This window comes from Symphalangus syndactylus, chromosome 8, assembly GCF_028878055.3.
Source record: "Symphalangus syndactylus isolate Jambi chromosome 8, NHGRI_mSymSyn1-v2.1_pri, whole genome shotgun sequence".
Lineage (NCBI taxonomy): Eukaryota > Metazoa > Chordata > Mammalia > Primates > Hylobatidae > Symphalangus > Symphalangus syndactylus.
Window position 1 is genome coordinate 23,062,749 of NC_072430.2, and position 20,376 is coordinate 23,083,124.

The window sequence follows — 20,376 nt, forward strand, 5'->3', positions numbered from 1 at the left end:
CCTTGCTCTCACAGGCCTGTGGACCCCTTGATAAAGGCCATCAAGGATGGCGATGAAGAGGCCTTGAAGACCATGATCAAGGAAGGGAAGAATCTCGCAGAGCCCAACAAGGAGGGCTGGCTGCCGCTGCACGAGGCCGCATACTATGGCCAGCTGGGCTGCCTGAAGGTCCTGCAGCGAGGTGAGGGTCGGCTCTGACAGTGGCAAGAGGTGGGAAAGGGACTGGGGGAAGGGCTGCCGCTCCTGGGGCTTCATGTGCTTTGCCCACAACCATCTTGGTAAGAAGGGCAGGCAAGGCTGTCACCTTCGTTTGTCGGTTAGTCACGGAGTTAGGAGAGGGGAAATGAGTTGTCCCCATCCCCCGACAGACACCCCCTGCTGCCACCTCTCCAGGCCTCCAAGGACAGGAAAGCCTAATTCCTAGAAAAGGAATGAGGGAGGGCTGACTTTTAGAAGAGCCGCTGCCAACTTGTTCCAGAATGTCCCAGGGGCTGATTTGGTGTGAAAAATACTGCAGCTGTGCCTGTGCCCGGCCAAGGCTGTCCCCCACCTGCTGTGGGGCTGCGGGACATCCATGCCTCCTCTCTGGGCCCTGTCTTCCTACTGAGCCAGGTTCAGAAGGGCAACTCCTGCAGGCAGGTGTCACCTCTGCCCTGAAGCAGCACAGACCCCACAAGGCCCCCCACACGGCCCCCCACACTCCAAGAAACCACAGCACATAACAGTGGGTTTCCAGCAATGGCTGGTGTGATTTCCATGGAAGGACAAGAGTATTTGAAGAGGGAGGGGCTCCGTTAGGGAAGGCTTCTCAGAGGATGTGGCATCTGAGCTTGGACTTGTACGACTAGGAAGCTAAAATGGCCTTGTGAAAGGGCCAGATGAATGCAGTCTGTAGTTGGTAAATTTCAGAGGATGTCATACCTTGTTCTGGGAGGCAATCGGGAAAGCCTCTGTGTCGTGGGGCCGAGTATCTTCCTCCTACATGAATTTCCCGGTGGGCCCTCCCCAGCGTACCCAGGGACCATCGACCAGCGCACCCTGCAGGAGGAAACAGCCGTTTACTTGGCAACGTGCAGGGGCCACCTGGACTGTCTCCTGTCACTGCTCCAAGCAGGGGCGGAGCCGGACATCTCCAACAAATCCCGAGAGACACCGCTCTACAAAGGTGAGGTCCCCGCCCCGGAGTGAGTGTTCCTGAGGAAGAATCCAGAAGCTGGGTGGGCAACAGGGCATGTTGCTCCCATAAGTGCATAACCCCAACGTGGCCCTGCTCAAATGCACAATTTCTGTAACTGAATCATTCATTCCTGCATGTATTTTACCAATATTTTCCAACTGCCTCCCATGGGCCAGGACGCTGAGGGACACTGAGGGCTTGCAGCTGAAAAGCTATAGTCCAACCTGTGCACCCTCCCAGCCCTGTAGGCACCCACACACAGACAGCAGTAAAGAGCTTGGCAGGGGGCACTGTGGGAGCATGGGGGAGGGGCACCCAGAGGAGGGGCGCCTGAGCTGAACCGCAGAGGAGGAATCACCTGCTGGCCAAGCAGTGGGAATCGCACAGGCAAAGGCATGAAGGTATGCGACAGCATGTACCTCTGGGACATTTGTTTAAGAGAAACAAGGCCTCCTGGCTTACTCAGTGCATCATCCACGGACATTTGTTGGCTGCCCTAGCAGTACCCAGAGTCAAAATCTAAATAATCGCAATAGCTAGCATTGATTGAGTGTTTAGTATGTGCCAGGCACTGTTCTCTTATGGACCCCTCATGTCCATGTACACATGAGGTAGGCACTGCTGGTATCCCCTTTCACAGATGAGGACCTAAGGCACCAAGACATTAAATGGGTTGCCCAGGATCACACAGCTAGCAAGGGGTACCCCAGTGGTTTAAACTCAGGGAGGTGGATGTCACACTGCATTCAAACACTACATTCCAAAGCATCCTGTCCGTGCCTACGTGCTGAAGCAATCATCTAGGGTCTTACAAAAATGATCAGGTCTTTGTACTTGGAAAAATTACAGATATCCCTGATTTCCCACATGTCGGCTATCCAGTGCTTGGAACAGCTTGGGTAGCAGGAACTGAGTAGTAGGTCACTGGATCCACTGCAGACCCACCGTGGAAGTGTCTTCCCTGGAATCCGTGCCTGCCAGGGCACCATGGCTATCACCTGGAACCTCAGCTGTCCAAAGGGAGTGCTTAGGAAGCTGGGCAGCCCACAGCCAGAGCTTGGCCCTGGTCTTGCAAGCACACCTAGTATGTGCCAAGCACCATGCTCATGCCTTACACACTGTCTCACTCCCATAGCATCCGCTCAAGAAGGTTTTATTCTCTCCATTTTACAGGTGAGAAAATCAAGGCTTAGGGAGGTAGAAGGTTTGGCCTATGGTCCTGTTTGAAACAGTACACAGGCAGCCCTCCTCCCCCTGCTGCCAGTCTCCCTGACCCATTCCTCACTCCTCCTCCCACTGACATGGACAGAGAGAAGCTTCCAGGGCTGGTTAATTTGGACAAGTGCCCAGGTGTCTCCAATACCACCTGCAGCTCCTGGTGAGAACTCTGGGGCCAGAGCCAAGGGCACATTTGGGGTCTAGAGAGAGATGAGGCTTATAAAGGAGGTTAGAGCAGGTCAAGAAAGACTTGCAGAGCTGTACTCACAACGTGCATTTTACCCTGAACTAAATTATAGCCTTTGCTGGAGCAGGGGGAAGTTCAGCAGGATTATGACACCGTCCACTCCTCATCTAGAAAGATTCTCCCAGCCTTGGTAATGTGGAGGACTGAAGCAGGTACCATTGGAAGGGGAAATGATAGGGACATCCTGGGACATCCCAGAGGACAGAGACCTTCAGCCGGACTACCTGGGTTTGAATTCCAGTTCCGCCACTTAGTATCTGTGTGACTTTGGGCAAGTCACTTACCCTCTCTGTGCTTCACCTTATCTGTGAAAGGGGATAACATCACTGCATCCTTTAAGGGGATTTGGAAGGATTAAATTAGTTAATCCTGTAAAATGTGCTTAGAACAGAGAGCCTGGCATAGAACCAGTACTATACATATGAATCAGCAGGCATTCTTGCTAATGTTAGTATCAGTATTGCTTTTAGTCATCTATCCCAGGTTCAATGCAGGGATTGGAACTTAATACACATGCAGTGGAAAGCTGAATGAGTGGATGAGTGAATGGACAGGCGAATGAATGCAGTCTCTGCTGGCCAGTTCCCGCCAGGCCCTGCTGACCATCCCTGCTTCCCCCTGAGCACAGCCTGCGAGCGCAAGAACGCAGAGGCAGTGAAGATTCTGGTGCAGCACAACGCAGACACCAACCACCGCTGCAACCGCGGCTGGACCGCTCTGCACGAGTCTGTGTCTCGCAATGACCTGGAGGTCATGCAGATCCTGGTGAGCGGAGGAGCCAAGGTGGAATCCAAGAATGCCTACGGCATCACCCCCTTGTTCGTGGCCGCCCAGAGTGGACAGTTGGAGGCCTTGAGGTTCTTAGCCAAGTACGGTGAGTGGCTAAGGGTCCCTAGGTCATGGAGTCCCCAAAGGGCACACGGGAAGGATGTCAGAGGTCAGCTCTAAGGGAAGGCAAGTTAGGGGTCATCTTGTGGGCACACTGATGGAGTGAGATTTTCCTCCTAGAGTGCTGTGTTGAGAAAGATGCTGAGGCCGTGTCCAGGCTCAGTGGAAAGAGCGTCGGTATCCACTAGTGACATCCGCCATTAGCACAACTGTGGGGGGTGTGGCCCACGAACCACCTATTTGCCATTTATAATCTAGTCCAACATTTTCATTTTACAAACGAGCAGTCTGAGGCACAGAGAGAGGAAGTGACTTATCTATAGTCCTATAGCAAATTAGTTGTAGAACTAGCTAGACTCTTGGTCTCCTGACACCCCAACCGCTTCTCTTTCCACCACATCACACTTCAGGGCCAGAAGGAACCTCAAGCAACATTTAGATCACCTCCCCCTTTCATGGGTGATGAACTCAAGGACCAGGATGGGAAAGTGATTTGTCCAAGGTCACACAGCAAATCAGTGGCAGAGCTGGGACTTGAACTCAGGTCTTTGCCCTCTTTGCCTGTGAAATATCTTAATGGGAGCAAATAACACAATATGGCCTGCATTATGATGGCCCAGTAGCAGAAGACCCCGAGACATGGCAGACTTGCTTTTGGTTTCAGAACATTATATCCTGATCTTCCCCAAGAACGCCTTTGATTTATTTTCTCTCTCCACGGGAAGTAACCCTCTCTCTCTAGCAACAGAGAAGCCAGAGGTAATCCAGACGCTGAGGCTGAACTGTAGTAATCTGTTGAGGACTTGCTAAATGTGAACACAGATTGGGGCAATGGAGCTTTCCCCATAGCCCCATGTGGTAGGTAGTATGCTCGTCCCATTTTATAGATGAAGAGACTGAGGTTCAGAGAGGTTAACTAATTGGTCACAGTTCAAGCCTGGATGCTGACCCACTCATTGCCATCTGACTCCAAACTGCACATGCTTTGTGCTCTGCCAGCCACCCTACCCTGTGAGAGTCGGCAGCACAGGACTCTGCCCAGGTAAGCATCCATGCCTGAGCAGTCGGGAACATAGGCGCAGGCCCTTCCCTGCAGCCAGGAACAAATCTGGACTGCCCAGCGTAAGAACAAAGGAGCACAGGCAGGGTCCTGGGAGCCCAGGCCGGGGGTCCTGGTGAAGGACAGCATGCTCAGCGGGCAAGGGTGACCTCGCTAACTCCAAACATCTGTCCAGGTCTCCCACCGACACTCTGAGTCAGGGTGTGTTCACTTTGTGGGCTGAGTCCATTTTCCAACCCAAATATTTTTCCTGTGTGAGCAAGCGGCTTTGCTGGTGGGGTCCAGCTCTCCAGGGCACCTGCCTCTGAGAGCCCGACAGAGCGTTAGGGCGGCTCACTGGCTCTCCCTCAGGCCAGAGGCAGAACGAAGCCCTCTGCCCAGCTCCTTCCATCCTGAGCAACTGGCATTTGCTGAGCAGCTTCCCTGTGTGTGGCAGGCACTGCGCTGAGAGATGTGCTTATTTTGTTTGCTCCCTGCAGTAACCCCGAGGGGTAGGTACTATTATCCCTGGTCAACAGATGAGAAAACTGAGGCTCCTAAAGGCTTTCTGAGACTGCAGAGCTTGTGAGCCACGAAACAGATGCCTCAACTGATTCTCATCTGTCGCCAAAGCCTGTGCTCTTTCCACTAGATAAGAAACTGGTCACACCATCATCAAAAATAAGAAATTACCAGAAATCCTGAGATCAGCAATATGCTTAGAGAGATGACCTGTGGTTAGCAGATGCTTTTGATTTTAGCTCCACTGACATCTTCCAGCATCTTAGTTCTATGTCCTTCTAGAACAAGGAAGGACTGCTGAACTCTCTTTCTGCAGAGAAAGCTGTGTGCACATCAGTTCTCTCCCTCACCCCCCAACCAGGAGATGAAGCAGGTGTAGACGATTGAGCCGAAGGCAGATTGTCACCAGGCCTGATTCCTCCTCCTAGCAGCATGGATTAATGTTTTCTGGGTTTTGTTTTGTTTTTGTTTTGGGGACAGGGTCTCACTTTGTTGCCCAGGCTAGAGTGCAGTGGTGTGATTCTGGCTCACTGCAGCCTAGGTCAACCTCCTGGGCTCAAGTAATCCTCGCACCTCAGCCTTCCAAGTAGCTGGAACTACAGGCATGCGCCACCATGCCCGGCCAGGGGCTACTCAGTAGGTGTAGAGAACAGAGTCTCATTAGGTTACCCAGGCTAGTCTTGAACTCCTGAGCTCAAGTGATCTGCCCCCCTTGGCCTTCCAAAGTGCTGGGATTACAAGTGTGAGCCATGCACCTGGCCTAGTATTTTCTTGGGAGGAGAAGGAAAGTAATTCTCTTATTCCTTGAAGTGAAAGGCAGAGAATTAGCAATTAGCAAGCATGCAGGGAATACCAAGCACAAGGAGCACTAATGATAAGAGCTAGAAGTTATTGATAGCAATAACGATCAATATTAATAGCGTGGCAACATTGGCAATAATAATAGCAATATTAATAGCAAATTGCAATTAATAACATTATTGGGGTTTTCCTTTATTAGAGGCTCTTTGCTCTCCTAGACCTGTGAGGCCTCTCTCAGGGCAGAGCCCAGGCCCTCTTACATGGAGTGAGGGTTAAGAGCATGGCCTCTACCATCAAAACATCCACCATCGCCTCTGCCATCAGACCATCTGGGTTCAAGTTTGGCTCCATCTTTATGAGCTGGGTGGTCTGAGGCAAGTGATCTAGGTGTTCTGTGCTTCACTGCCCCCATCTGTAATCTGGAGATAAGAGCAGTACTGACCTCACAGGATGACCACCCACTGTGAATTCAGATATAGCCTGTGGAAAGCACGATGCTCAGCATGTAGTAGGTGCTCAGGAAACGCCAGCATCATCGTGGCTGCTTGTATCCTCTCAGAGGCCTCTGTTTGGGCTGGCAGGCCCCTGGCTCTTTTTTTTTTTTTTTTTTTTTCCAGACAGAGTTTCACTCTTGTTGCCCAGGCTGGAGTGCAATGGCACAGTCTCAGCTCACTGCAACCTCCGCCTTGCGGGTTTAAGCGATTCTCCTGCCTCAGCCTCCCGAGTAGCTGGGATTACAGGCGCCCACCACCATGCCCAGCTAAGTTTTGTATTTTTAGTAAAGACAGGGTTTACTAAATGTTGGCCAGGCTGGTCTCGAACTCCTGACCTCAGGTGATCTGCCTGCCTTGGCCTCCCAAAGTGCTGGGATTATAGGCGTGAGCCACCGCACCTGGCCAGGCCCCTGGGTCTTGATGTTGTTGAAAGAAGCTGGGGGTGGCCCCAGGTAGACTCCTCCTTCCTAAGGGTCCTTGTTAAAGGTCCCATGCACTACCGTGGTTAGCACAGCAGGCCCACCACGCGGTGGCGTTACACCGAGGACAGCAACTTCCCGGTCACTTGGCCACTTGCTGATCTCTTCTCCCTCCCCAGGTGCTGACATCAACACGCAGGCCAGCGACAGCGCATCTGCCCTCTACGAGGCCTGCAAGAACGAGCATGAGGAGGTGGTGGAGTTTCTGCTGTCACAGGGTGCCGACGCCAACAAGACCAACAAGGACGGCTTGCTCCCACTGCATGTCGCCTCCAAGAAGGGCAACTACAGGTCAGCCCAGGCTCCGCCAGCACCCAGGCAGCTCTCCCGAGGCCCACACTGGGAGTAGGGGATTGGAGGGGTGGGCCTGCCCTGAATGTCCCACCCACAGGATTAGGGAGGCCCAGGAGAGGTCAGAATGGACATCACCTTTCCCATGGAAAGGAGGGAAGCCCCTTAGCAGTTAGCAAGCATGGAGTGAATGCCTAGAACAACAGCAACTGCAATAATAACAGCAAACCCTTCCGCGGCACTTACCAGTACTTCGCATCAGAAACTTATTTAATCTGCTTAACAGTTCATTGAGATGGATATTATTATCTCTGTTGTTTAGATGAGGAAGCTAAGACACAGGAGGTTGAGTGACTTGCACAAGGTCACACAGCTAATAGGCGGCAGGTACTCACCTGCTCCAAAGGTCACATCTACAGGAATTCTATCCGGGGGGCAGATATGAGTCTGAACTAATGAATATTTCTGGGAGTACAGGAATGCAAGGATAACCTCCCAGGCAATTAGCAAGCATGCAAGGAAAACCTACAATAACACAAACAGCACCAATGATAAGAACTAGCAGTTATTGAGCAATTACTATGTGCTAGATACTCTGAGCGAGAAGAGAGAGGCTTAAGTTCCCGAGGAGCAATCTGGAGGAAGGGAAGAGGCACAGACATGTGAATTCATGACATCATGAAAGAGCATGCGGAAGAGCTGCATGGCTCCTGTGGAGAGAGACAAGCCAGGGCTAGATGCAGAGGTGTGCTAGAGCCAGCTCGTGCTAGTTCTCATGAACCGACGGCACACCTCTTCCCAACTCCGTGTTTGCTGACCTCACATTGATAGCTTAAAATTGGCAATGGGGGACTATTTACAGCATGGAAATAGGCAAATGCTACAAACCAGAGTCCTTTCCCCCTTCTCTGCCCCTGCTTGAGCCAGTTTTTAAACATTCCCAGCAGCACTGCTACATGGGGAAGCCTAGGTCACAGAGGTGGAGCTCCAGCCGCCCCTGAAGGATGGACAGGGCTTGGTCATTTCCAGAGTGTGACTCATCTGCCTCCCATGTGGGCCTCACACTGCGCTGTGGGTATGCGGGTCAACCCGGATTTTCATTTCGCAGGACAGGAAACGAAGACTCTGGTAGTCAGGAGACTTGCCCCTTGAAAGCCCCGTCCCCAGGGCTAGGACTTAAACCCCAGCACCTGACCCTTTTTGCTGGACAAGTGCTTCCCAAACTTTGTCCATTCACAGATTTTCTTCCTGATTTTAAATATCTATACTCTCATTGTTTAGTATTTTTTCCTTTAAATAATGTTTTTACTTACAATGAATTTATTTTGAAGAGGAGACATTTATCACACTAGTATGTTATCCATTTACCATCAATTTTAAAAACATTTCACTTAAAATCCCATCTCATGTACCCCGATGACACTTGGGCAAACACACCCCAGTCTTCCAGACAGGCAGGAGAGTGAGAAGCACAGACTGTTTGTGTTGGGGCATGTTTGTTGTCTTCACTAAGGCAGAGGGAAATGGGGTCAAAGTGACATTCCAAAGACTGAAATGAAGACTCACCTTCAGAGCCGACCGTTAAAGCTCCAGCCCCTTCTGTGCAGGTTGCCTGCACCAAGACCAACCAAAGATGCCCTCCCCACTCCCCACACCCCCCAGTACATACACAGAGGAGATTCGGCCTTTTCTGGACAGCACAGCTGTCCACGAGGCTGACATATCTGGGTGTGAATCCCTGCTGAGGCCATTGGGAAAGTTGCTTAACCTTGCTGAGCCTCATTTTCCTCATTTATAAAACGGGAAATGGTTACACCCACCTCATGGGGTTGTCGGAGGACCAGTAAAATGGATATGCGCGGATATAGAATGGAAAAAAGCACCTAGCAGAGCGCCTGCGCCCAGTGTGTGCTCAGGCGTCCTACGGTCACCCACTCTTACTGAGGGAGAGTGCGTTCCAGGATTGAGCGGTTCAGACAGCAGCTCAAGCTGGGCAGTGGGTATGGACAAGATGGCTCCTTCCTCTTCAGTTCCACAAATCATCGGGCATCAGTCAGAGTTGGGCAAACACAGTTTACTTTGAGCCTGACCCCAAAGAGATCCAGAGTGAACACACAGGAAATGGGTGCACTTTGGAAATCTCCTGGCCCACTGCCCCCCAATTCTAGCCTGCATATCCATGTCCCTCTGGGCTATTTTTAAAATGCCACATCAGATCCAGTGAACCAGAATCTCCAGGAGAGAAGGAGCCCCACTGTCTCTTTGAAAAGCTCCCTGAGCAAATCAGATACAGCCTGTCCATAGCTGCAGGGACCATTGATCTAATTCAGGCCCTGGTTTTAGAGAGAAGGAAGCCAAGGTCAGATATGGAAGTGATTTTTGAGATAGCAGCAGGGCTGGGACCTTCATCTGGGCTGCCTTCAAGTGAACCCAGAGGTGTTGGCAGTCCAGCCCCAGCTGGAGGAGAAGCTGAAGGGGCACTAGGTGGCCTTGGGGATGATCAGAGAACAAGGCGCATCCTGCCTGGAACACTGTATATGTGGCTGATGTTCCCCTAAACTCACCTACCTTGGATTCATGTGGATTCCCAGGACAAATTCCCTGGTTAGTCAACCTCCATTCCCGGGCCCCATTTCCCTCTGTCCCCCAAGGCTCAGAGGGCCTGGGCCACTTTTTAGGGCTACCCAACAAAGGGTTAAAGCCTGGTTCCCAGCAGCTTCTGCCACCAGGCAGGGCCCATGGCCAGCAAGTCTCGAGCTCATCACTCCCTCCCTGGGCATACAGCATTAAAGGCCCTCTGCTCGGGGATTTGATGTGACATTCCATAGGCATTCCGCATTCTGCCACCTGCCAACACACCCTGGCCGTCCGTCCCAGGCATGGAAGGCAGCACCAGGGGCCGAGGGCTGTTTGCCAGATGCTGTCTTCTCGTCAGCACACTTAACCGCAGGGGGTGACATGCGAGTGTGCTGAGAAAGGAGCCCTAAAGTCCCGACGTCGCAGTCACCTCCAAGACACACAGTTTCCGGTTGTTCATTTCCAGTTTAGCAAAGCCACCTCATGAAATCAAAGATCAACACCAAAGATAGACGTATTAAGAAACTGTGTGAGTTAGCCCAGAGCAGATGCCCCAAGAATAGCACCCAAAACAGTAGTGTCCAACCTTGGCTGCACCAGAAACCCTGATGCCTGGGCCCCACCTGACGAGGTGGCACTGCCGCTGGTCTGGGCTGTGGCTGAGGCTTCAAGGTGTCTAAGAGCTGCCCAGGAGATTTTACTGTGCAGCCTGGGTAGAGAATCAGGATCTTCGAGCCTTTTCTGCAGCCAACAGAAAACACAGACTTGGGTTCTGGGCCTTACTTCTGACTCCCTGGTTTTTAAATATTCCTTCTCTTTTAGTTCCAACATATAATATTTTTGCTGTATTTTATCAGTCTTTGCAAGCCACTTGAAATTCTTCCTGGAATACGGCAAAACAGAGAACACTTAATACATTAAATTAAAAAGCAGTTTATCAAGCACATTGACAAGCAAGTTAATATCCCCATTAGTTAAAAGAGAAACTGAGGCTCAGAGCTCAAGACTTCATAGAAAACAAGTCAGGGTGGCACAGTGAAGCTCAGAAGTGTTGGCAATGGAGCCATCTGTGGGCAAATGGTTCCCATGTCAATCCTCCAGTCAATGTTTTTGTTGTTGTTGTTGTTTGTTTGTTGGTTTTTGAGACCGAGTCTCTGTCACCCAGGCTGGAGTGCAGTGGCACCATCTTGGCTCACTGCAACCTCTGCCTCCTGGGTTCAAGTGATTCTCCCTCAGCCTCCCAAGTAGTTGGGATTACAGGTGTCCACCACCATGCCTGGCTAATTTTTGTATTTTAGTAGAGATGGGGTTTCATCATGCTGCCCAGGCTGGTCTCGAACTCCTGAGCTCAAGTGATCCACATGCCTCAGCCTCCCAAAGTGCTGGGATTACAGGTGTGAGCTACCGCGCCTGGCCCTCCATCCAAATTTACACTGAACACTGACAAAGGTCAAACCACAGTGATGTGGTGATCCAGAATGCCTCTGTGTTTAGGGTAGCAGGGGCAGTAGGCTGCAGTCATTGTGGTGGTCAAGACACCAAGGGCACTGTTTATTCACTGCCAACTACAAGCCAATCAGATTCATGCGTAAGATCTCATTTTATACTCAGAAGGAGCCTTGGTGAAAGATTATTACATTGTGCTTTGTAACCTGGACCTGGGATTGTAAGCAGTCCTACTTTGCTGGATTGTTACGAGTGAATGAGTAAATGAGATTAAGTTCTTAGCTCTGAGGGTCATGCTAGGATTAAATTAAGTAAACAAATGTGAGGACCATTTTAAATGGTACCTGGCACACAGTAAGTGCTCAGCAATATTAGCACAATTATGACTTAGGAAGGTAAGGGGTAAAGTGCTCACAGCAACCCACTGGAGCTCAATAAAGGGTAGCTATAGCTGCTATCATCATCATCATCGTCATCATATTATTACAATTAATTACCCCTCTGCTTTAGGTGTAGTTCAGAGAGGTTAAGTGACATGCCTGCGCTGGCCCAGTGCTAAAAGGCAGAGCTGGTGTGTAACCCATGTACCCCTGACTCTGAGCCTCCCGGTTTCCCCACTGCCCATGCTGGGCCCCTCTATAGCTAAGGACAGCTTGTGTTGGCTCATAGCTCTCTGCCCATTCCCTTGCTGTTGGGGTAGATTCAGGAAGCCAGGGCCAGGTGGTATGACCAAGCTGCTGCTTTGAGGAAACTAGAATCCTGGAGTGGGAGCCCGGGCCTGGGGCAAGGATGACAGGCTTCAGATACTGGTGGGTCCTAGGAACAAGACAGGAGCCCAGTGATTCGGAATGACGTCCAAGGTCAGAGACAGCTCAGCACCTGCGACACTGCTGAACTGGGTCTTCCTGGAATGACCGTGAGCTGGATCTGCTCTGGTCTCAGGGCCCAGACAGGCAAAACTAAGCTGGTAGTTGTGGCCTCTGCATTGGGGAGGGGACAAGGAAGGGGTAGGGAGCCATCCTTCCAGACAGCTATGGCTCTATCAGGCAATAGTCACCTTTGCTTCTCTTCATAAGGTGCCACTTGAGCAACTGTACTCTGAGATCCCAAAACGTGCCTGTGGGAGAAGTGGGAAGAGTCAGACTGTTTGGAGGAGTCACCCCCCTGTCCTCCTGTCCTCTGCCCCACAAAATGGGCTGGGAAGAGGAGTGATGATGTGCAGTAGGGCTACCAACATGGCCGCTCCCATAGTTGGGAGGAGAAGGGCATCATAGAAGGCCTGGCCCTGGGCATCCAGAGACCTGTATTTTGTTCTTGTGCACCACCCACCTTCTGTCCAACCTCACTCTGTTCCCCACCCCAAGCCTGGGCTTCAGTTTTACTTTCTGTAAAATGGGAGAGCTGGACACACTGATCTCCAGAGCCCGTCTGGCATTACACATTCACTTTCTGATTGGCAGAGTCCTGTCACAAAAGATGATTCACCACATTACTGAGACAATGCTCAAGTTCCCACATTTCTGCCACTTCCCCTTGGTTCGTGGAGAATTGCAGGAGGCCAGCTGTGACCTGCCAGAGATATCAGCCCCATCTGGCCAGCAGCCCCAGGGCAGCCCCTCTCGCTGTTCTTTCCCGTGCTTGGGCACGTTACAGCTGTTAGCAGAGCATTTGTTGGCCGTGGCCGCCATCCAGGGTAAGGCCCAGGCCTGCCTTTGACCAGCACCTCTGCAGAGCAAAGTCAGGCCTCCTGTGCCTACACAAATAGAAATTAGGAGGCAATTAGCCCCCCTGGGTGTGTGAATTTCCTTTTGAGGTCTTAGAGTCAGATTTTAGCCAAACACAGCATCACTAACAATAATAATACTTTCCACTGAGATCCCAGCAGGAGGTCGCTGGCATCAGATTTCCAGGAAGCCTGCGTGCCAGGAGGCCAGAGGCGTGGGAATGGGCCTGGTGGCACCTGCTTCTCTCCCCTTCCCCCCCTCCCCGCCCCACCCTCTGCAATGGCCACCTCCTTGGAGTCCCACAGGAGGCTGTGAGGTCACCTGTCAGCAGGGATTGGACGGATTAGGGTCTGGAATCATACTGGTGGCAGGAGCTTGTTCTTGCAGGTGGCAGGGCTCTAGGAGAAGAGAGCCAAGAGAAGGGGTCAGGAGTCCTGGGGTTGAGCCCCCAGAGTTGTCTTATGACCCCTGATTAGTCACTTCAGCTCTCTGAGCCACATCTGTTAAAAAGAAGGCCACAGGCCTGCTCTGGCCACTCCCACCCGGGGCTGCAGTGAAGATAAAACGAGCAGGCAAGTTAACACATTATGAAGACTGCAAAACCCCGGGATATATTAACTGTCACCCTGACTGCTACACAAGAGGTAAGGGAGTTGTTCAGAGTGTAGCTTTGGGGTCAGACTGCCTGGGTTAAAATCCTGGCTCCATCACTTACTGGCTGTGTACCCTTGGAGGAGTCACATACCTTCTCTGGGCTTCTGTCTCCTCATCTCTGAAATGAGGATATTATAGTACTCACTTCAGAGGGCTACTGGGAGGATTTAATAGATTAACAGAGGTAAAGTGCTGAGATCAGTGCTCGTGTTTTAGGGAAGAGAGGAACTGGTGGTTGCAGGGAGCTCAGGCTTCCGCAGTGGCTGACCAAATTCTCCACACACAGAAGGTGAGGCAGAGAGACTGGGAGAAGCTAGCGTCAGCCTTCAGGGGAGGAGGCGTTGAGACTGACAGGAGAGGAGTGTTAAGTGACCTCATGGTCACAGTGGGCTGGTTGGGGCCTGGGGCAGTAGTAGTTGGGGCCAAATTAGTTGGGGCCAAACACATTTGTCCCCTTTTGTCCTCAGGATCTCATGGCTCCACGGGGGTCCCAGGACAGCAAGATAGGGACAGCTCAGCCCTGGCGTCGGAGGAGGGCACACACCCTGGTTCCCCTATTCTGATTGTATGACTGGTCAAGTCCCTTAATCTCTCAGAGCCTTGAATCTTCTCATGTGCAAAATGGGAATGATGAGCCATGCTTTAGGGGTTATTGTAAAGATTAAACCCAATAGCACTTGTAAAGCCTTTAGGAGCCTCCTGGCACACGGTGGGCTCCGGGCTCTGGCTGTCCCTGTCCGTCCTCCCCCAGAGAGAGCAGGGTCTGGCTCCAAACTTCGCCACCAGGCTCTACTGCCTCCTGCAGGGAGGAGGTTGGGCATTCATTGGTTTGGAGGCCTTCCAGTCAATTCCTCCAGATAACTGAGCTGGCAATGGGCAACAGCGCTTAGACTGAAATAAATCAGTGGGAGCTTCTTGAAACCCTAGTGCAGTCTGGCTGAGGTTTTTAAGAACTCAGACTTCGGAGGCCAAGGGTTCTGGGTATGAAGCCCAGCTCTGCCCCTTACTGGCTATGTGACTTTGGGAGGGTGGCTGAAGCTCTCTGAGCCTCAGTTTCCTTATCTGTAAAGCGGGGACGGCAGCCAACCCACCCTCCCCAGTGGGGTGAGAAAGGTTGACCCGCGGCGCCCCCTGCCGGTGGGATCCGCGTGGCAGCCCGCGGTCAGGGCGAGCAGCCGAGCCTGGCGCCGCAGCGCTCCGGCTGGCGGGGTCGGCCCCACCCGGCCCCACCCCGACCCTCCCCTCACCCGCGCCCGCCCCTCGACCCGGCAGGATCGTGCAGATGCTGCTGCCGGTGACCAGCCGCACGCGCATACGCCGTAGCGGCGTCAGTCCGCTGCACCTGGCGGCGGAGCGCAACCACGACGCGGTGCTGGAGGCGCTGCTGAGCGCGCGCTTCGACGTGAACACGCCGCTGGCGCCGGAGCGCGCGCGCCTCTACGAAGACCGGCGCAGCTCCGCGCTGTACTTCGCGGTGGTCAACAACAACGTGTACGCCACCGAGCTGCTGTTGGAACACGGCGCCGACCCGAACCGCGACGTCATTAGCCCCTTGCTCGTGGCCATCCGCCACGGCTGCCTGCGCACAATGCAGCTGCTGCTGGACCACGGCGCGAACATCGACGCCTATATCGCCACGCACCCCACCGCCTTCCCCGCCACCATCATGTTCGCCATGAAGTGCCTGTCGCTGCTCAAGTTCCTCATGGACCTGGGCTGCGACGGCGAGCCCTGCTTCTCATGCCTCTACGGCAACGGCCCGCACCCGCCGGCCCCGCAGCCCTCCAGCAGGTTCAACGACGCGCCCGCAGCCGACAAGGAGCCCAGCGTGGTGCAGGTGGGCGGCGCGCGCTGGCGGTGGGGAGCATGCCTTTTGGGTGTGGCCCGGGGACGCGCGCGCACATGGGCGGTGGGCGGGGCAGGGTGGTTCGCGCTCCTTGGGAGCAGCGTGGACTAGTGATTAACACCCTTCGGGGGAAGTGTGGACAGCTTTGGAGGCAGCAGAGCAGGGTGGTTAACCTGCGTCCTGGGTAGCGTAGGTTAGCGCTTAGGGCTCTTTGGAGGGAGCTTTGGAGGGAACTAGGAGTTAGCACACTTTGGAGGCAGCGGAACAGGTGGTTAGCACACTTGAGAGGCCGCAGAACTTAGTGGTGCATTGGAACAGTGAAATCCTTATTGTGGTCCACTGCGTTGGGGAATTTAAGGAACCGATAATGGAGCGGAGAACTCTGCCAAACTAAGAGGCTTGTCACCTCCAGCAAACCTACACCTGGAATGCGATGTGAAATAAGCACGATCCGGAAAGGGATGTCAAGAGCAGGCTGGTGTAGGGTCAGGTCAGAAGCAGAAAGCCAGCGACCCAGAGGCAGGACACATCCATGTTGTTACTTTAAAAATCAGAACTTGCCCGGGCGCGGTGGCTCACGCCTGTCATCCCAACAGTTTGGGAGGCCGAGGCGGGCGGATCACGAGGTCAGTAGATCGAGACCATCCTGGCTAACACAGTGAAAACCCATCTTTACTAAAAATACAAAAAAATTAGCCAGGTGTGGTGGCGGGCGCCTGTAGTCCCAGCTACTTGGGAGGCTAAGGCAGGAGAATGACGTGAACGCAGGAGGCGGAGCTTGCAGTGAGCCGAGATTGCGCCACTGCACTCCAACCTGGGCCACAGAGCCAGACTCCATCTCAAAAAAAAAAAAGGTGGGGGGGGAGTCAGAACTTAAAAGGAAGTTAGACACACTCCTCTCCTGGAGATCATTATTTTAATAGTTAATGGCGATCATTCATGGGCTGCCTACTGTGTGCAAAGTTTATGTTCATATTACCTAATTCTCATATTAAATCCCTTTGGAGTTGGTTTCATATACCTATTTTAAAGATAGGGAAATTGAGGCTCATAGGTGATGTGACTTGCTCAAGTTGCCCATCTTCCACTTTGGGCAGCAGAAGCCTGTGTTGAGGTGACATGGTTCAGGGGATCCTAGCCTGGGTGTGTACAGTGTCTGTGCTTGGACACATCTGCTGCCCTCCCTGGCCGCAGGCTCCTGCAGGTGGGATGAACTCACTTCTTGGTCCCGGCGTGTTCTCTTTCAGTTCTGTGAGTTCGTATCTGCCCCAGAGGTGAGCCGCTGGGCAGGGCCCATCATCGATGTCCTCCTGGACTACGTGGGCAACGTGCAGCTCTGCTCGCGGCTGAAGGAGCACATTGACAGCTTTGAGGACTGGGCTGTCATCAAGGAGAAGGCAGGTAGGGACTTGCTGCTGCTGCCAAGGCTGGCAGATCTCCCTACCTGACTGAGAGTCCCAGGCCTTAGGGAATGTGACTGTTCCTAACCCTGTGAGCACCTGCTCCTTGCCAGGCTCTGTAACTCCTCGGATGAAGCGTGAGGAATCTGCCTCTCAGAGAGTTGTGCCACCTGAGCCAAAGTCACAGTTAGTGGCAGAGCTTGGATTAAAACCCAGGTTTGACCAACCCCAGAGTCTCTCCGCTACATCTTTCCATGATGTTTTAAACAGCTTCAGCTCCCTGAGGGGTACCGGGACCTTCAGGGTAGGTTGTGAATGATTTGGGGCATTGTAGGAGGGGAGAGGGGAGGATGATGGTCTAGGATGTCTCAGACTAAAGTGCACATGAAGCACCTGGGTGTCCTGTTAAAAATGCAGCTTCGGATTCCACAGGTCTGGGGCGGGGCCGGGGAGTCTGCGTTTCAACAGGCTCCCAGGTGACACCAAGGCTGTTGGTGCATAGAACACCCTGGTGTGGGAGACAGGCCCCTGAACCCTGGAGCCAGCCTTGCCAGGGCCTTGCTGGGTGAGGCCTCTCCCCACCTGAACAGAGGGGCCTGGGCAGGCTCATTGTCCGGCCCCTTTCAGCTCGACCCGCCTGAATTGTGCCAGGCACAGTGAAGTGGAGTTCGGCCACTGTCCCTCTGATGTGTGCAGAGTAGATGGGGCTGCCTGGCTAAGTCAGGCTGAGGAAGCCAGAATCCCTCTTAGGCATTTTTGGAGCTCACCTGGGCAAACAGGATGCCACAGGTGACAGAAATGGGTATCTGTGCAGTGGCATTCCAGCTACCCTAGGGCTTTCTCTGGCTCTGAGGGTACAGTCCTGCCCTGGCCAAGTGTTTACAAGGAGGCTGACCTGCAGCAGGTCATTGTCATTCCACCACTACCGGCTACTGCTCCTGTCCCCAGGTGGGACTGTGCAGCCTCGGGAGGCCCACCCCTGTGCCCCAACTCTGACTCACCACATTCCTCCTTGATCCCCACACCCCTGGGAACCCAAATGTGCTGTAGGATTTTTCATTGGCACAGGTGCCTAGAAGCCACTTGAATTGAAGCCTTTGATAAAGTTTCTGGGGCAGTGATGGAGGAGGGAGTCATCAACTTGCCCATTCACTCAGGGCTTAACTCTAGATGCATGATAAACCTTCAGAGAACTAATGAATAATTGGTTGCTGTCACCACGATCCTTGGCCACTAGAGGGCGGAGCAGTCTATGCCTAGGTATCAGTCCCACCCATTCTGTCACCTTCTCCTGCCTTCCTTAGAGAAGAGTGGTCCCCCACAACTAAACCATGCCCCAGGGAAATCCCTGCAGAGACCTTAGTGTGCAGTACACATTTGTTAGCCAGTAAAACCAATCGTTCTTAACCAATATCTATTCGGGTTACTTTAAAGCCCACTTTCCACCTGCAAGACGGTCCCCACGAGCTTGTTTGTTTAATGCTGCAACGCTGACATCCTTATTCTGGGAAGGAACCACCCAGAGCCCATGGATTGGCCAGCCCAGCCCCCATGGTTCCGTGTCCTCTGCTCACCAGCAGCCTGTGCTGAGTTTCCCAGAGGGGAGGTTATGTTCTAAGCTTGTTACCTAAGGGTTTCCCCATCTATTTTCTGGACTATTAAAAAAGTGTCCTAACTGGCCTCAATGCCTATAATTAATTATTCCAATTCAGCCATTAAATGAATATATATTCAAGACCTTCTATGTACAAGGTAACCACATTATTTTTTATCCAGACCGCAGCATTTAGGAGATAGAAATAGGAACTAATCAGGCAAGATGCCTGGAAAACAGGAATGATGCTTCCCTGCTCTTTGGGGTACTATGTAGTAGAAAAATCTGAGCTCAGAAGGCAGTGAACTCCGAGGGCAGTGGAAGTGTCAGAAACAGTGATGGGTGTGTGGATGCTTCGCTAGGCAACGCTGCAGCCGCCTGGCGCTCCGCCCTTGCTCCACATCCCACCTGCCCCTCCAGCCCCAGGCTCGCATGACTTCCTTGCCTTGCCACTGACTGTTTTCCCTGCTTAGAATGCCCCTGTCTCCCTTCCTTACCTGGAAATTGCTGCCCCCACCCCTCAGGACCTCACTCAGAGGGCACCGTCTCTTGTGGAAGCCTCCCCTAGAGCCTCTGGGCAGGCACCTCTGCATATCTGGCCCAACCAGAGAGCCAGGTGCAGCAGAGGGGCTCAGCATTTGCCTGGTGAATGAATGAATGAATGAATGAATGAATGATTCTGTGATTCTACAAGCCCTTTCTTCGTGTCTGACCCTTTGCTCAGGATTGAAATAAATTACTCCATTACTGGATGCATTCATCCCTGCTCTTACCTCTCTCCACTCCCTAGCTCAGAAAACTCCACTACGTGGCTCCTGGGGGAGGCAGCCAGGTGGGATTCTGGGGCCCGAGGGGAGCTGCCAGTCTCTGCCCCCTTACCCTGGCCTCTCAGCACCACCGGGAGCTCCGAGTTGAATTCCACGTGTAGGGACACTTAAGAGGTCAAAGCCTCTGACCCCGTTGCTAAGGCTGTGTTTGGGGGCCCAGGTTGTGTGTGCAGAGGAAGAGGCTCAAGAGGAGGGAGACACCACCACTAGTCCCCGGAGGGATCCTGGGCAAGGCCCAGAACCTTGCTAAGCCTCGGTTTCCGCACCTGTGAAATGGGTGTGCTAACCACACTGTCACCCGCGTGGGCTGTGCAGATCAATGAGGGGCAAACAATGGGAAGGTGCCTTGCTGGGTCTCTGTAGTTGGCAGGGACTGGGGTGACCAGCAGCAGGCACCCCCTCTCTTACCCAGCCACATCAGCTGGGCATCTCCCATAGGCTGGGGTCACAGATGCAATCCCTTTGCTTGTTGCAAATGACAAATCAGCCTGTGTCTTTCCCTCCTTTTTTCAGAACCTCCAAGACCTCTGGCTCACCTTTGCCGGCTGCGGGTTCGGAAGGCCATTGGGAAATACCGTATAAAACTCCTAGACACCTTGCCGCTCCCAGGCAGGCTGATTAGATACCTGAAATACGAGAACACCCAGTAACTGGGGCCACAGGGAGAGAGCAGTAGCCCCACAGACTCTTCTTACTAAGTCTCAGGACGTCGGTGTCCCCAACTCCAAGGGGACCTGGTGACAGACGAGGCTGCAGGCTGCCTCCCTCTCAGCCTGGACAGCCACCAGGATCTCACTGGGTCTCAGGGCCAGAGCTTTGGCCAGAGCAGAGAACAGAATGTGTCAAGGAGAAGAATCATTTGTTTACAAACTGATGACAGATCCCAGACCTTCTCTACCTTCAGGAATGGCAGAAACCTCCATTCCTGGGGCCAGGGCAGAGCTTGAGGTGTTCTGGGGAAGGTGGGCTCAGAGCCTTCCCTGTGCCCTTCCGCTTGCTCTGGAAAACTCACCACTTGACTTCAGAGCTTTCTCCCCAAAGACTAAGATGAAGACGTGGCCCAAGGTAGGGGGTAGGGGGTAGGGGGAGCCTGGGTCTTGGAGGGCTTTGTTAAGTATTAATATAATAAATGTTACACACATGACACCTGCC

At 52.9% G+C, this 20,376-nt stretch overlaps 1 protein-coding gene and 1 long non-coding RNA gene across 14 annotated transcripts in view; one reads left to right on the forward strand and one right to left on the reverse strand.

Annotated features, from left to right (window-relative positions):
• Positions 1-1,064, reverse strand: part of LOC134737287 (uncharacterized) — a 28,103-nt gene extending 27,039 nt beyond the window's left edge. Inside the window, exon 1 of the long non-coding RNA XR_010122015.1 lies at positions 922-1,064. This is a non-coding gene — a long non-coding RNA (uncharacterized lncRNA). The remainder of the gene's footprint in view (positions 1-921) is intronic.
• The window catches only part of ASB2 (ankyrin repeat and SOCS box containing 2), a 51,462-nt gene extending 31,094 nt beyond the window's left edge, over positions 1-20,368 (forward strand). For all 13 annotated transcript variants that reach the window (XM_063643972.1, XM_063643973.1, XM_063643974.1 and 10 more), the window contains 7 exons: positions 15-181; positions 1,010-1,165; positions 3,271-3,516; positions 6,985-7,156; positions 14,830-15,394; positions 16,651-16,804; positions 19,738-20,368. In XM_063643972.1, coding sequence (XP_063500042.1) covers positions 15-181; positions 1,010-1,165; positions 3,271-3,516; positions 6,985-7,156; positions 14,830-15,394; positions 16,651-16,804; positions 19,738-19,874 — 1,597 coding nt within the window. In that variant the 3' untranslated portion in view covers positions 19,875-20,368. The remainder of the gene's footprint in view (positions 1-14; positions 182-1,009; positions 1,166-3,270; positions 3,517-6,984; positions 7,157-14,829; positions 15,395-16,650; positions 16,805-19,737) is intronic.
• The last annotated feature ends 8 nt before the right edge of the window (positions 20,369-20,376 follow it).